The sequence below is a fragment of the Epargyreus clarus genome, unplaced genomic scaffold (genome assembly GCF_041222505.1).
Source record: "Epargyreus clarus isolate Ecla_fem2 unplaced genomic scaffold, WU_Ecla_fem_2.2 ptg000032l, whole genome shotgun sequence".
Taxonomy (NCBI): domain Eukaryota; kingdom Metazoa; phylum Arthropoda; class Insecta; order Lepidoptera; family Hesperiidae; genus Epargyreus; species Epargyreus clarus.
Window position 1 is genome coordinate 9229392 of NW_027332237.1, and position 16502 is coordinate 9245893.

Genomic DNA, 16502 nt, shown 5'->3' on the forward strand with positions numbered 1-16502 from the left:
GAGTGCTTTACGATCGAAAAATTTTTTTCGCTTCATTTTGGCGGCTATTTTTATTATTATAGCCTTGATAGTTCACGGAATCAAGATATTTTGCATACTATTGTCGAGATAATTTAATGGAGATTAATTCCATACTTTTTAAAAATTGATTTACTGCAATAGAATTGGAAAAAAACACCAAAATAGGTCAAAAAAATTTCCTGTCCGTCATGTGTGAAACCTGAAAACACTGTAACTTGTGAAAAAATCCATCATTTGAGTTAAATTTTTTTTTTAAAAATTCTAATCGACGATTGTAGGTCACTGAATGCGAATGATTAATTAATTCAGTGTCGTTTAATTGCAATTAATAAAAAACGAAAACTACAAGACTGTTTATCTATAGATATTATGTACATTTATTCCACCAGGGGCGCTTGTGCAGTACCTTCTTCCTACTACAGCTGTTTTTTCGGCAATTAATTTTGAACGACTTAAGTTTTTTTTTTTTATATTTCATAATTAAATGAGCATTATGAGTCGTGCACTTTTGGATTTTCCAAACTTTCCTTTACTCTTACTATGCTATTATCCTATACCATACCCAGTTTAATAATCTTGCAAGGTACCGACGTTGAAAACCAAATGAGCTGGCGCCACACAGCTACGAGCTCCAAGGGGTGAAGACTAACGATGTGAAACAACAGGTGGTATAATTATAGACCGTGTGTCGATATTATACTTAAGTTGCGGCGCATCACTCGTAGCGTCCTGATGAATACAAAACAACAGAATGATCACATAGGACACATGTACCGATGATGTGTTCTAAGACAAAGGATAGGCAGAGATGCGAATTAACTATACAAATTACAATGCATGAATACATTGTAGCCCTAAGTAACTCTGCCTGATAACAGATTTGTTAAGCGATACTGTACCCCCGGTGCGAAGGTGTGGTGAGGGAGAGATACGAAGAGTTTCATTTGTACAAAAGTTTAGCAACGCAACTGTGACCGATCTCACATAGTCTATCGAGTATTGGTTATATATGACCATGGGCGTCAGTTTCTACTTACCATAGTGGTATACCAGCAACCAGTCTGTGACGGCTATGAGTGAGCACAGAGCTCTCACTCCGCGGGATGGTAGGCGATGTGACCTCCCTGTCGTACAGAGTCGAATTTGAGGCAGAGGTTTGAGAGTTTGGGTGATAATTTATGACCCATATAAGAACTATAATTTTATTCGATGTTAACTTAACATCGGATGGATAGATTCATCATTTGGTACTGTACTAGATAAATGCTAGCAGTATTGCGTATATGGTACTGTTCATATACATATGTACACTATATGCCCTTTACTGCTTATGCACATCAGCTTAGAAAAGGGCAGATATTTTTAAATCACCGACACTCAGCGTTTATTTATTTTTAGACAGATAATAGGTAAACACGGTCTTCAATATGGCTTATATTCCCTGAAAACTTAAGGATTAAAACTATACAAAAACATATCGAAATAGAACGTTGTGTAAAAATTTCAAGACAGTCTATTTTTCAACTACAACGAATTTTGCGAACACGTTTATACGGACTGATTTCTTATTTTAAAAGATTAAGAGATATAATCATAGACAAAAACTGTGAGAAACGTGGCCTCTCAAGCGAGAGGTCAGAGGTTCGAATCCCATGCCTTCTCTCTTCCCTCTGATTTTTCAGCTATGTATGTATTACAAATTTATTATCACTTGCTTTAACGGTGAAGGAAAACATCGTAGGAAATCGGCATACCTAAGACCATTTAAATAAAAGGTTCTCTAAGGTATGTGAAGTCTACCAATTCACACTTGGCCAGCACCATTCGCGCGTCCCAGGTGAATTGTGGTCCTATCCTTCTCGTTCTGTGTGACGAGATTAAACTATTTGAATCTATTATAGTATCTACTCATTATTAAAATGCCATACATAGGAAAATTTACCCAAGGCCTTGTTTGTCGGCACGTACATAAATAATGCATCGGGTGGTGTGATGCGTTATTACGGAGAGCCGGCAATGCCGGGCCGTGACGTGACCGGATTCGTAAAACGCTTTCAACTCTCCGGCAAGAAATCGTGTCAAATTTCTTTATAACGTAAAGTGCAGACTAGGATTCAAACTATCTAAATTATGAGATTAAATAATTATTGTCCTTGGAGATCTGTAAGAGTAAATCTTCTACCTGAGATCGATTTTACACAATATTCGAATTAAGTCCTCACTTTTTAAACACGCTTTTATTAGCTTCACCTGTACTTATATATGTTTGTGAGTTTGTGGGTTTGTGTGTAACTCTTCTAGTTATCTAAGAGACTAAGTTAGTAAGACTAAGAGCAAGTGACTTATTACTGTTAGTATACATTCCCACTTTAAGTGTAATCGTTAGCTGAGCGGGCTAAGGCGCGGGTCTTCGCTGACGTCAACCCCGCGATTCGTAGATCGTGGGTTCCACGGTGAAAAACTTTTTTTTGCTCCATTTATCAGTTATCGAAAAGCGCGCCCCAAACTTTTTTCACAATTATACTATTTACTGTTCTTTAATTGATTCCTAGATTGAAAAGTGTTTTCTACTTTTTAAACGACTTCGAAAAAGGAGAAGGTTTCTCAATTCGACCGTATATGTTTTTTTTTCTTTTTTTATGTTTGTTTGCGGATAACTTCGTCCTTTATGAACCGATTTTGATGATATTTTGTTGGAAATCAGGGTGTGATGATGGCAGACTAGAGAAATCGAGAGGCACATTCGAAATATAAATAATAATTCACATTGGACACGCTGTTTACGCCATTATCCAACGAAATATATTAAACGCCGACTTCAGAACAATACTAAACCAACATTTATTTCAATATTTTTTTACTTTGTAGTGATATAGAAGTTGGTTATATTTTTTTGTAAATTTTTTTTAGTTGATTTTATCATAAAAGCTTGTTTTTTAGTTTTTTTTTTAAACTATATTTATGATAAGAGATCACTATTGGCCAAAGAATCCAAAACACATACGCCTGAAAAACATTCTTCTCCGCAATCGGCTATAAAAAAAACGAATTATAAAACAGGATGACAAGAGTGGTGATTGCACCACTTTGTAGTGATATAGATGTAATGATATAGATGTAATAGCATAAATGATTCAACGGTAAAACAATACATGTGGGATATGGTGATTTGTCAGATTAATGTTACTCGTAATAAATCTTAAATTATGCAAGCGTTTAACATTCAGCGGAAACGGGCGAGACGAACAAAGATCGATTTCACTTTACACTTTCATATGCAAATTTTATTTTTATACAGGCACCGTAAAATTACAAAGTTTATCAATTGTAACTGCATTTATACTTCATACTAGTATAATGTTCTACTAATAACTAAATAAGTATCTAAATAAGATGATTGACTACCTGTGATTTTGTAATTAATTGTATTTTGCCAACTTCTTCTACATAAATATTGTTTTAAATAAAAATAAAATAAAAATGTTGCAGGACAAGCTAAACTTTTTCATTTTGTCTAATGAAAATGATTTTTTTTGTTATTGAATTTAATAACAAGTTAGCTATATTACACAACAAGTGTTACAAAGCAGGGGTGGTAGATGTAACCCTAACCTTCGTCACAAAATCGATAGCCACCCTCATTATATATCGCACCCCTAACAGTGAGACCGTTTCGGTCATTACATCCAATAGTTTCGCTTTATACGACGACCAGTGTGGTGGAGCGTTCACCATACCGGGCAGAGTTCCCGGTTCTTTCCCAGTTTTGCTTCTTTTCTTGGTTGTTTGTTCGAAAACACTAATCTCTGGTAGTAGACAGAATATCATTCCATCTGATAGGTTATAATTAACAGTAGCTAAATTTCGAACAAACTTCTGAAACACGGCTTGGTGAAGGAGAATACCCATACCTCCCCCATTAATCTGAATTCGAGGGTAGTGGAGAACGCTCCATGACTTCGTTTATGATGCAGGTGCAGATGGAAAGGTTTATGTAGTTAATATTTTTATAAGGTTCACGTAGCAAACCATCATACAGTCCATCTGATGGTAAGTGGTCACTGCTGCACAACACATGAAACAGAAGATTTATCTGAAGCCGATTACAGGCGCGTCGCCAAGTTGCCATAGGTACGTGGAAACTAACATAGTCGTCCCATATTTAATTCCACCAATACCTTGAAAGCTTTATAACCTGACCTCCACAGAAATGTCAAACAACGTCATGAGCCTATACATAGATAAATAACAAAAGTGGATGTAGTAATACTGCAATAACATGAGATCATTTTGACATTCCCAAGAAATTAATAAAGAATTGAATTATTTGTGACATCAGCGAATGATATCATTATTTCTTACAATTTTGATATTACTGACTAGCTGCTTTGAAAAAAAACATTGCAATATAACGAGGAATTATATATAAACGCCACACCTATCTCTACCTAATAACAGCAGTATTGCACTGGTATATGACATGAAGGGTGTGGTAGAGGAGAAATACTTAACAAAACGTTCGCATTTATATAGATAGAGATTGATTACAGACTTCCATGCGCTGCAGTGGTCACTTACCATCAGATGGCCTGGTTGCTTGCTCGTTCGGTACATACTTCTATTACATTAAAAATATATTTGCATTTTTCTCCCTCTATCTTATGTTTCCTATTCGTTCTTTTTGTACATTGGCCCTTAGGTATATTGGTGAAAGCAGGATAATATGAGTAATGTTATCTTTCAGGAAAACGGCTGCCCAATAGAGATTACATACTTCGCCTTCTACGAAACTTGCGATAAGAAAAGAAATATTGTTATTTCAGACAATTATGAGTTTTCAGACATATATGTACATACCTTACGTAACTGATCAATTAAAACAAGTCCTAGTTAAAAACGATAACGGATTGACATAAACAATTGAAGTTCAACAGTACGAGTAAATATTAAACGATAGCGCGGCAAATTGGGTAAATTTACGAGTGCCAAAAAGATAGGCGTTTATCTTTTATTGGCACTAAACACGACGAATGTAAAAATACCGGTTGTTTGCTCGAATCCCGCGGATGTGCAGAAACTGGTCCGTTCGAGCCAATTAAACCGTGTTACACATCTATAAAGACCTCGCTTCACTAACGTCGAGAAATATGAAGCGAGTTGTGCAAAAATATAGGATTTTTATAAGGTGGAAAACAACCCCTTGTGGTTCTCCTCTGAACGGACCACAGCCAGCTCTATTTCTGTCATAATTGCAGGGTGAAACGCTATTGCTTTTTCGTGTGAAAAGTTTGAAAAGAAAGAGTGAGAAACTTACACGACGCGTTTCAACTTAGACCCCATCTAGTAGTTGGAGGAACGCATCAGTGACTGAAACAGAAAAGATTGTAATCCTGTCTGGGATTGATTATTTAACGCTAACTTGTGGCGCTGAGAGAGTTTATTTTGAGCGTTGGGCTCTTTACCCTTGGTTTACTGCATACGGCGAGTATACGAGTTCACATGCGAGAAAATCTTTCATCGCTTCTCGTCTATTCGTTGACGATGAGACAAGTCGAGTTACGATATGTAAGTACAAGTAACTGTGAAGTAAGGAATTGGAACGAGCCCAGGATTAACGAGTACGATTCTCGTATTAAAACTTCGAAAAACGTCATACTACACAATATACTTAACGGTTCAAAGGAATGATCCTTTGACGGCCACCATTTTTGTATGAAAATATGCACAAATGGCATATTATAATACAAAAATGACCGCATGGGCCTCTTTCCATAACTGTAACTAGGTCACTGCTTTAAATTACTACAATAGTTTCCTTTACAGTCGTGGTAAGGGAGACTTACTTATCAGAGGCATTTCAGCTTAGTGCTCCAGGATAGCGGCGCATCTGTGGTCGACCTCAGATCTAATCTAAGCTCAAGAATCATATTTTATTTGGTTGATCACAAATGTCCATTGGCGGCAGGAGCCACTTACCATCAAGGAAAATGCATGTTTGACTTGTAGCTAAGTATGTAGTTTTATATTCTAAAGTCTGATGTGTTCAATCCTCAAAACGTTTAAGAAGTTGGTAACCACTTTGACGTACAATCCGCGAACGGATATCCATTGTGCAATTGAATCCGCCAACCTTTAAGAGGCATTCTCGAAATGCCAGTAGCGCTATTGTGTGCAACAGAGTACCAACGGTCATCCCGTCTTTAGCTCGATAACCACTTTTATAGAATTGAAGTTAATGGGAAATGGTCACCGTCGCCCATGAACATTTAGCCACCAACAAACTCTAAAGATTAAGATTGTCGCCTCATAAATGTAAGTCAGCCGGTTACCTGTAGTCGATCAGAGATACATCACTAATCCTGAAGACTAAGATAGTCGCCTAATAAATCTAAGACAGTCCGCGTCCACACTTTGCAAAAATTACGTTTCACGCTCGTAAATTACTCAGAAATAAATGTGTAGCCTGTTCACGTAGATATGGCTTTTTAATATTTTTAGTTATTTAGCTTTTTAGTTAAGGGAACTCGTAAAAGGAGAGGGGTTGCAGAGTTCTTAAGCAACTCGCGCCATTCGAGGACAAAAACAGGTATGCTTCTGGAATCCTCCCCTAGTAAGGAGATGAGAGAGTTTTTTAGCAACAACGAGTTCTAGCTAACATAACATTGAAAAGTACAAAGGTAGTACTAGAACCGTGAGGCCGAAAGTCATACTCCTACGCTACACTATCACTCCGATCATCGTCTTCGCGTCCCAGTTACGGCCGCCCAGGCAGACCGACTGTAAGTAGGCTTCGGAACAGGTTCCGAACAGTTCCTGCAACAATACTGCAGTTGATTGCGCTCTCAATTCTCCAGTTTTTATTAACTTACAATACGAACAAAATCTACACTTAGGGCCTGATTGAATGCGAGTGAATGGTCCAGAAAAAACCAAATAAGTTTAAAAATCTTCGAATATAATTTTACATTTACGTTTAATATAAATTTAAGCGTGTGTGTGTGTGTGTTATAAATTGTATATTTAAATTAAATGGCATAATGTCTTTATTTATTGACTTACTTAGAATTTGTAACATGTCGATAATACTACAGGCAGAAAACAGCCGTTATTAGGCAGAAATAGGTGTGGTACCTCTGGAGTCGAACCGCAGAGCGTTCTACCATCTTGCAAATACACAATCCTTACTACTTTCATACCAGAACACTGTAACAAACATTTATGTTGCTATTTGGTAGTTAGTCAAAAACCTACCTCCTTATATTTTAGCACTACTAGTACTATAAGCTTATACTTTAAAGACGAAAAAAAAGTCTACGTCCATTTTTTCTTAGTGTCGCTCACCCTTTCAAAATAGACTTGTCAAAGACAAATGGGTATTAAACTTAGCAAGTCTACGTTAAGCCTAGACTAGGCTTACGCAGCTTACGTAAAAAGGCGTGTCTTGTACAAGAACAGATGATATCATAGACTGCGCGTATAATTTAAAACACGAAACTCCAAATTTTATGTTTATGTTTCCAAATTCGGTTCGAATATTATTGTTGGCAAAATAATAAACAATACGAAATCTTATTTCTTGTCGTGTGGACTTCACAATCATCGTTATCAATGTATTAATGTCTCACCGCTGAGCACTGATATGCTTTCGGAAGGGTATAGTGTAAAGACCACTGTCCTGCGCGCAAATATGGAGACTTACGATATATTTCTCCACCGTTAAAGCTTGCGACAATTAATTTGGCTACCCACGTACCGAAGCGGTCATGTTGAATATACATTTCTTTTTTGGGTCTGAGTTTACGAGTATTCGTCTAGACATCACTCGTCAGACACCGAAACTGTACCCTTAGTATGAGTTTTTACGTTTTGACAAAAATCTCTATTTTTGTTTTTGTTTACGTATTTCCCATATATTTCCAATCAGTTCTGATACAATCCGCTAGGGGCGCTGATTGGAAATGTATGGGCAATACGTAAACTAATACCAAAACAGTATTTTTGTAACAACGTAAAAACTTATACTACGGGTACGGGTATAGAAGTATAGAACACAAAACTGAAATTTCAAAATTATTTTATTCCAATGCAGTGAAGACGACACCGAAACGGCTTCCATACGCGACATTCTAGACATTACGTTATTCTAGACAGTAACCCAACACGTCATTAACTAAGCCGTAATACTGAGCAACTTAGAGTCTAAACCTCCAACATTACACTTACGCAAAGTTTACAATACAGGTTAAACACCCGTGTTTACACGCGTCGTGTAAACGGAAACGCCAAAAACATTGAGCACGTGCACCACTAATAATAGATAACGTACGGACAGACTCGTATTTAATGGTTGCTAGGTGTTAACATTTACATCATTCATGTTATGATTTACGTGGTAACTCGCATAATGAAATACTAAAGTAAAGTAATAGTCCAGTAATAAAGGAGTATTAAACGAGCGCGGTGTCCACCGTATGATAAGTGGATACTACAACCCATGGCAACATCTGTTATCCATCCCAGATAAGATTCCTACCTGAGGTCGGCCACAGATGCCCACTACCCATGTCGATTAAGCTGGAGTGCCTTAGAAAAGTATGTCTCCCTTACGAAACCATTAGCCTACGATTGCATGATTTTGATCCAGGTCAAATATTACGGTGATCCTATAGAAGTGGTAGTCTAGTAGAAATAATATAGTAGTAACAGACGTAGTAGGACAAAATTCAGCTCACATTCCGAGTTTAGTACTTACATACATCAACAAAGTTTCGAAAATTAGAAAATTATGCTATTTCAAACCGATGAAAAATTCGAAATACAATTTTCGAGGAGCTTACGTTAAAGCTGTCCAGAGTGGGGCTTATCTGTTAAATCGTTAATTCTTCGTCGAACCTGTCCGAAACGATATGTACGTAAAAATGGAAACTACGGATTATATACGTAAATGATTTGGATAATTTGCAGACTTTTCATATTATGATTTATGGAAGTTTATTGCTTTAACGATGAAGTAAATTGTTAAAAACCTACATGCTTCACTCTACTCCACACTCAACCGTAATCAACATATATAAAGTACAGTACAGTGGTATATAAAGTGGTAGAATCAGTATATTTAACAGGTTAGGACTAGGATTTCTAGACTAAAGCACTTCTTACTTATCAACGAAGGGTGTGGATGCCTCCGATACATACGAGGCGATTATCTTAATCTTCAAAAGTGGCAACATCTGTGATCGACTTCAGGTATAACTCCTGTTCTATAGGGTTTTATTTACAGATGGATGAATCTATCCCTCAGGTGGACTGCATGCTTATTTGCTACCAAAATCATTGTGAAGAGACTGTTGTCCAAAAGTGTGTCTGAGAGGAATCAATTATGGTATTAAGACAGTATGTTACATGAATACACTCCACAAAATTTTAAACCCACTCTTTTGTGGCCTTCATATAGTTTTGTATATTAAATAAAATACATTAAGAAAACTTGTTTTAATAATGAATTCAATGTCTGATTACCCGCATTAATGTAAATGGTTATGTGGTTCTTACGTACTCTGTTCTTATCGAAAATAATGAGTTCTTGATAAGGGTAAATTGTTTTTGCAATATGTGAAAGTAAATTTCACTAGCTTGGTCTACAATAGAAATGAAAATAACATTGCAACTATAATGAAGGTAAGAACATATAGAGGTATTTGCAGCACCATACCTCTTTCCTTACTGAGACAACAGGGCTACTATATTCTGAGACTACTACTATAAGACTACTAAATGGCAACTGCTGCCCAAGCATGTATTTAATCAACCCCAGATAGGAATAGAGCCAACTTCTCTGTATGTATTGGAACTTGCCATATAGTTATTTTTTTTTTATGTAGTCATATAATTTTTATTTTATTTAGAAAAACTTACAGCTAAGTATAACATGAAATCGTAGTACCTACAATAATGGTCATTTTTAAGTTTCTTTCTTCTCTTTGAATAATCTGCTTATCCTTTTATTTGCAATTAAGCAAAATAATTTAAGTCTTAATTTGCATCAGAAAAATCATTATTGTGTAACATAATTAACCTGAACTTTTGTGTTACTACAATTTTAAACATACATTCCATCTAATCAGAAGCCAGTATTCCCAAAAAGGTTTTGCTTAAAGTAGATCACAGACATGTTGGTACCCCTAAAAAATTTTATATTACCAATATCATTAAAATACCCCATCACACAAATCTATTAAATTAATGAGAATCTAATTTTAGATATGCTATAATAGTAATGAATTCAAATTTATTTTGCAAACACAAAGGCATGTGAAACAATGATCTGATGACATCTTAGACTGCATTTTAATATTGATTATGTAAATTTGATCTCAATATAACTCACTTTAATACACAAGCTTCACAATTCTGATATGCATTTGAACTGTAGTTTACTGTAGAAATTTTTAATTGACTTGCAAAAGTGTGTGCAACCCTGCTGCATATATAAAACAATGTCTATTACACATAAGTCATGTGTAGACATTGAACAAGTCATTATACATTGTATTATATGTACTATCAAAATGCCAAAATGTGCATGCAAATATGCACTAAAAAGGGCAAAATATGCACTATCAAATTACTATTTATAATAGGGTTTTACGTTTTTTTACTCACATTGTTATAGAGTATCCAGTCAATGGTGTCAGAGTCTTTAGTTTTTGGCATTACGGTCAAGCTTTATCGACAAATCTAGAATTATTTTAAATTTTTGTCGAACAATGATAAAATGTTACACATTTTTGTTACCAAGTGTGAACATAATTATGAGATCATTTTATAATATTCATCAAACTAGAAAAAATATTTATGAAGACATTTTTAATAAGTGACTGAAAATAATGAACAAAATGGGAAAGTGGAAAAATATACATATAATAAAACTTTAAAAACTTTTATATCACGGCGTGCGTAAATGGACGTTTTACGCACGCTTCGCGTGCGCAAAACCCCCATTTCCGACCCCGTAATATAAAATTTTATACAACACGCGGACGAAAAATGTTTTTCTGACTCGTGTGATTGCAGTCCTCGCCTGCGGCTCGGCCTGCAAACTCACACTTGTCAGAAAAAAATTTTTCGTCCTCGTATTGTAATGTACTATTTAACTTATTCAAATATCTGAAAAATTAAGGTCATCATCATCTAAACTTCTAATATATCGTAACTAATCGTAATATTAATGTAGTATTTATGGTACAATGGTTATAGAAATAATATAAATTGGGCATCACCCAACTGTACTTTTGCAGTTATGAACCATAAAAACAATATGCCGCCAACAATACATATAACTACTGATATATGCACTATCAATGAAAAAGTACTAACATATGCAATAACGCCAAAAAAAGTGGCATTATATGCATTTGCATATGCAAATATGCTATTACATATAATCCGATGTCTACTTATCATAAATGGAATTTATTGACAAATTTCATGGTTCTAGCTTCAGTAGTTTAGGCTTTAAGATGATTAGTTAGTCAATGAGTACCTCTACAGAAAGAGTTGTGGGCATGCAAATATAGATAGCACAACTCGGCGGAGGCACTACCATGCCTCCAGATTTTTGATGTTAGTTAGTAAATCATCATCATCAAGATCAAGACATTACTGTCCCACTGCTGGGCACGGGTCTCATCTTAGAATTAGGCCATAGTCGACCGTGCTGGCCAAGTGCATATTGGTAGACTTCACATATCTTTGAGATTCTTTTTTAAATTTCTGTTATGCAGGTTTCCTCACGATGTTTACCTTCACCGTTATAGCATGTGATAATTAATTTCTAATACGCACTTGACTAGGAAAAATCAGAGATGTGTGCCTGGGATTTGAACCTGGGTCTGCTCGATCAAGAGGCAGAGTTTCTTAACCACTAGGCTAACACTACGAAGTTAGTAAATATTAACACAGTATTCGGAGGCAATATCACATCAATGTTTGACCTTGGATTGTATCTTTATTCTTTTTTGGGGTTGCGTATCAATTTCCTTGTTTCAATAATCATTTGATATCCAGTTCGAAGGGTTTAAGGACTTATTAAGCTTTTAAGTAAATGGTTGAGCGAAAACCTTAAGTGTATCATGAAACAAAACAATATTTTTAACAACACATTTTCCCAAATCTAAAGTAATAGAATGTCTATTTGTAATTACTATTATTTTCAACTACTACATTCTAAAATCAATCTACCATTCCATACACATTGCACAGAATTGCAATAGTTGGAAGATGATTGTAGACAAGGCTGTCCTTGATGGTCACGACCCTCAATCATGAGGATTTGACTAAGAAGAAAGACTATTATTTTATTTTATTGACATATATGTTTTGCTTATGTTGCATGTATGTAACAATAATTTATTTGTAATAAATAATTTTACATTTTTTATGTTCTATATTTTGGAATATTGTCTGTCTTAAAACTATCTGTAATCCATCCAAAACTTAAGTCAAACTTTGTATGCTCTGTGGTATTGGATATCCTAGGCTTGATACCCAGATTTTTAGGGAAAGTAAAATGCTATGAATTTTGGCCTCTGCACTGGAGGTCCATGTTCAAATCCCATGCAGGTGTCTCACACTTTTTGACATTATTAAAAATATTAATTTTTAATAGGTTTTTCATTTTTGAATTAACTGTGAAGGAATAGTATAGAAAATCTAGATGCGTGAATTATCTTTAAAAAAGCTGAAAGGTGAGTCTAGTCCTGGTGGACTGGTGGATGGATCTGTAGTTGGTCAGCATACAAAATTTTACAAAATCGCCCGGTGCTTCTGTTACAATGGGCGTGCCGCAGGGTTCAATACTCGGTCCATTTCTGTTTTTAATTTATATAAATGACTTGCCCTACTATGTAGGGAATAATCACGAGATTGTATTGTTTGCTGATGACACTTCACTTTTATTTAAGATTAAAAGACAATTAAATAATTATGACGAAGTAAATAATGCTCTCTCGAAAGTTATCCATTGGTTCAACATAAATAATCTTCTTCTTAATGAGAAGAAAACTAAATGTATCAAGTTCTCGTTACCCAACGTGAAGCATGTTGAAACCAATGTGTTATTAAATGGAACGGTTTTGGATCCCGTGGAGTCAACTGTTTTCCTAGGTGTTACTATTGACGCCAAATTGCAATGGGGCTGCCACATAGATAAATTGTCGGGTAGACTCAGTTCGGCGGCATATGCTGTTAAAAAAATTAGACTTCTAACAGATGTAGAAACAGCTAGAATAGTTTATTTTAGTTACTTTCATAGCATTATGACTTATGGTATATTGCTATGGGGGTGCTCGTCACACCTAAATGATATATTTATATTGCAAAAGAGAGCTATACGAGCTATCTACAGCCTGCCTCCAAGAGCTTCACTAAAAGAACTATTTAAAGAAATAAATATTCTAACTGTTATATCCCAATACATATATGAAAACCTAATTTATGTAAGGAAAAATATTGATAAATTTGTAAAACGGTGTGACACGCATAATGTAAATACAAGGAACAAACTTAACCTTTCTACACATGTTACTCGTCTCCACAAAATAAGTAATTCTTTTGTGGGTCAATGTATACGTTTTTATAATAAACTGCCCATCAAAATCAGAAATTTGTCAATTAATAAATTTGAAGTTATTATCAAAAGCACACTTAGTCGTAAAGCTTATTATAAAATTTCTGACTATATTAATGATAAAACAGCTTGGGACTGATCAATAACATAATTATTAGTTAATTAAGAAAATGTCAAAGTGTAGCGTATCTTGCTGAACAAACTTCTTTTTTTTTTAGATAAATGTAAAGCAAGATACTGGAGCTAATGCTTTATTAATTATATGTAAAAATAATGGCATTTAAAAAAAAATTAAAAAGAGAATAATTATTTTTAAAATTAAAAAAGACAAACCCACTGAGTTTCTTACCGGATCTTCTCAGTAGAGGTCGCGTTCCGATCCGGTAGTAGTTTAAGAAAATATTGTAACTGACAATTTGTAAGTGCCGCCGTTGGCCTATACAAAATAAATATATATTTCATTTCATTTCATTTCATTGCATAGTAAAATGTGGTCTAAATACGTCAACTTTTGCGAGGTAAGATTAACATTGATAAAATTTGATATTGATTAATTATTATAACGAAAGTATTGTTTTACGAGACTTGCTATTTAATTAGTACGTTACCATTCATGTAAACCATTTTTTTTCGTAAGCCGTCACGAGCAAAAATAACGGAAAATGTAAGAATTATTAACACCGTTGTAATTGTTTTTCTGGGTAGCTACGAAACATTGAAATATTTCGTTCAGTTCGAACGGTTTACCGGGACAGTTTAGAAAATGTGTGTGGCAGACTGTGACTATTCGCAATTAAAATCTTTGACCTACCTTCATTTCCGACACGATTTGCTGGTACAGATTCCACAACGGGGAACAATCCTTCTCTGTAGTCCCCTCCATTGTCAAAATAAACAAAAATGTAACACAATAACACACGAAACAAGATCAAACACACGGAACCACACTGACCCATACGAGAGCGATCATCGCGCCATAAACGAAATACGACAACTGTTGCATTTTTCTTAATTATACCATCGATTTTCACATGTGCAACCACTGTCTACATTTCACTTCTCTTATTGACATAGAATACAAGCGCCACAAATTACGATATGCAACAAATCAATATTTATAAACATATACACCCTCCATCAAAGAACGAGTATGAAAACCCCATGTTATGACTGAATTTTATTACAAAAATCACGAAACATCACTGAAACGTGCATTCAGAATTTACAGGAACCACTTCAACTTATGAACCTTTATTTTTGCAAAATATTCGTACGCTAATCAAACGAGCATATTATTACAATACAACACAAAACTTGCAAGCGCCAGAGCGACGAGCACATCAGCCGGATTCAATTTGTTTGGTAGCGTTCCGAATTCAGTTTGCTATTGCCAGCTTAGTAACTCCTCAATTTAATGCAGAGTTACCAGAGTAATTTCAAAAATATTAGATAATTTAATTTTTTGTAATAGTATTAAAAATACATAATTAAAAAATGTTATAATAATAGTAAATCATTCTCTAAATTATTTTTCATCTATTGCATTTTTGGAGTTTACTCCTTAAGAAACGATTTGAGTTATAAGGCCCGGTACGGAAATTTTATGAGGAGTAAAATCAAGTGTAACACGAAAAGTTGAGGCGTAACGTAGAAAGAGACAAACATATATATCTGTAGGATTGAACGTGTAAAAGAATGAGATGGAATATTATTTTGTATATATTGTATTGTATTGTAACAGTAACTACATATTACATAGCTATGGTTCCCTGTAAAGGTTACTATACTCTTTGCAGGTTACTCTTTGGCTATATAGTAATAACTATGTTACAGTGAAAGTAATATATCCGGGTATTATACATAATATCTGGCCATTATGTATAATATCTACTACATTTGCTTAAAGTAATAATTAACACGGAATTAATCACATTAACCATGTATTTAACCTTAAAATTTATTTGTAATATCTTCAAAAACTGGGATAGAGTAATAAAACAAGTATTGGTAATGATTATAATATTTTATTTAAATTTTCCTTAAGTGTATTTTATGATATGTCGAGACGTGTTACGCCCAGTCTCTGTATACATACATACATACTTTCCCAAGGCGTTCCAGTTTAGTCCTCAGGGGTAGCGGTGCACTTGTGGCCAATTCCAGGTAGGAATAACTAATCCTATCTGGGGTTGATTACAGATGTCTATGGGCGGCAGTAGCCACTTACCATGAGGTGGAATGCGTGCTCGTCTGCTACTCCCATATTATAAAAAAGCCATGTTGGTATACCATGTACGAATATCAGCTACGGGATGGAGTAATAAAAAGACATGTCATATTACTATTCTCTAATCGTTTATTTATGTTTTAAGTTCATACTGAATTTACATGATCATTTAACATTTACTAACATAATTTTATAAAAAATAAATTAATTGATAACTATACTATTCTATAATTTGTTTTAGTGTTGAGTAATTTTATAAACTACTGATTATAAAATTATTTTCCTCCTTTCACAGTGTGATTCAATAACTGCGACATTTTAATAATAAAATAAAAATCACATTTTCCACCTTTATTTCCACCTTGGGAGTGATTGACCAATGCAGAGAATTTTAACAAATGCAGGGAAAAACATAATTAACTGGTGCCAACACCGCCTGAAGTCAAACGTCAACTAATGTCAATTTTATCAATCTGAGCAAACAGATAACCTCGGAAAACTAACCTAAGCCAGTTTTGCCAGATGCACTGTAATTAACTGTAATAAATCTACTGAGATTTACTGTAATTTTATATAATGTTGCTGCTTTTACTGTATATTGTTTTCTAATTTTACAGTGAATAATAC

At 34.7% G+C, this 16502-nt stretch overlaps 1 protein-coding gene across 1 annotated transcript in view; it reads right to left on the reverse strand.

Annotated features, from left to right (window-relative positions):
• Positions 1-15022, reverse strand: part of mim (missing-in-metastasis) — a 286624-nt gene extending 271602 nt beyond the window's left edge. The window contains exon 1 of the mRNA XM_073090292.1: positions 14460-15022. Within this exon, the coding sequence (XP_072946393.1) occupies positions 14460-14531 (72 nt within the window). The 5' untranslated portion in view covers positions 14532-15022. The remainder of the gene's footprint in view (positions 1-14459) is intronic.
• Positions 15023-16502: the final 1480 nt, after the last annotated feature.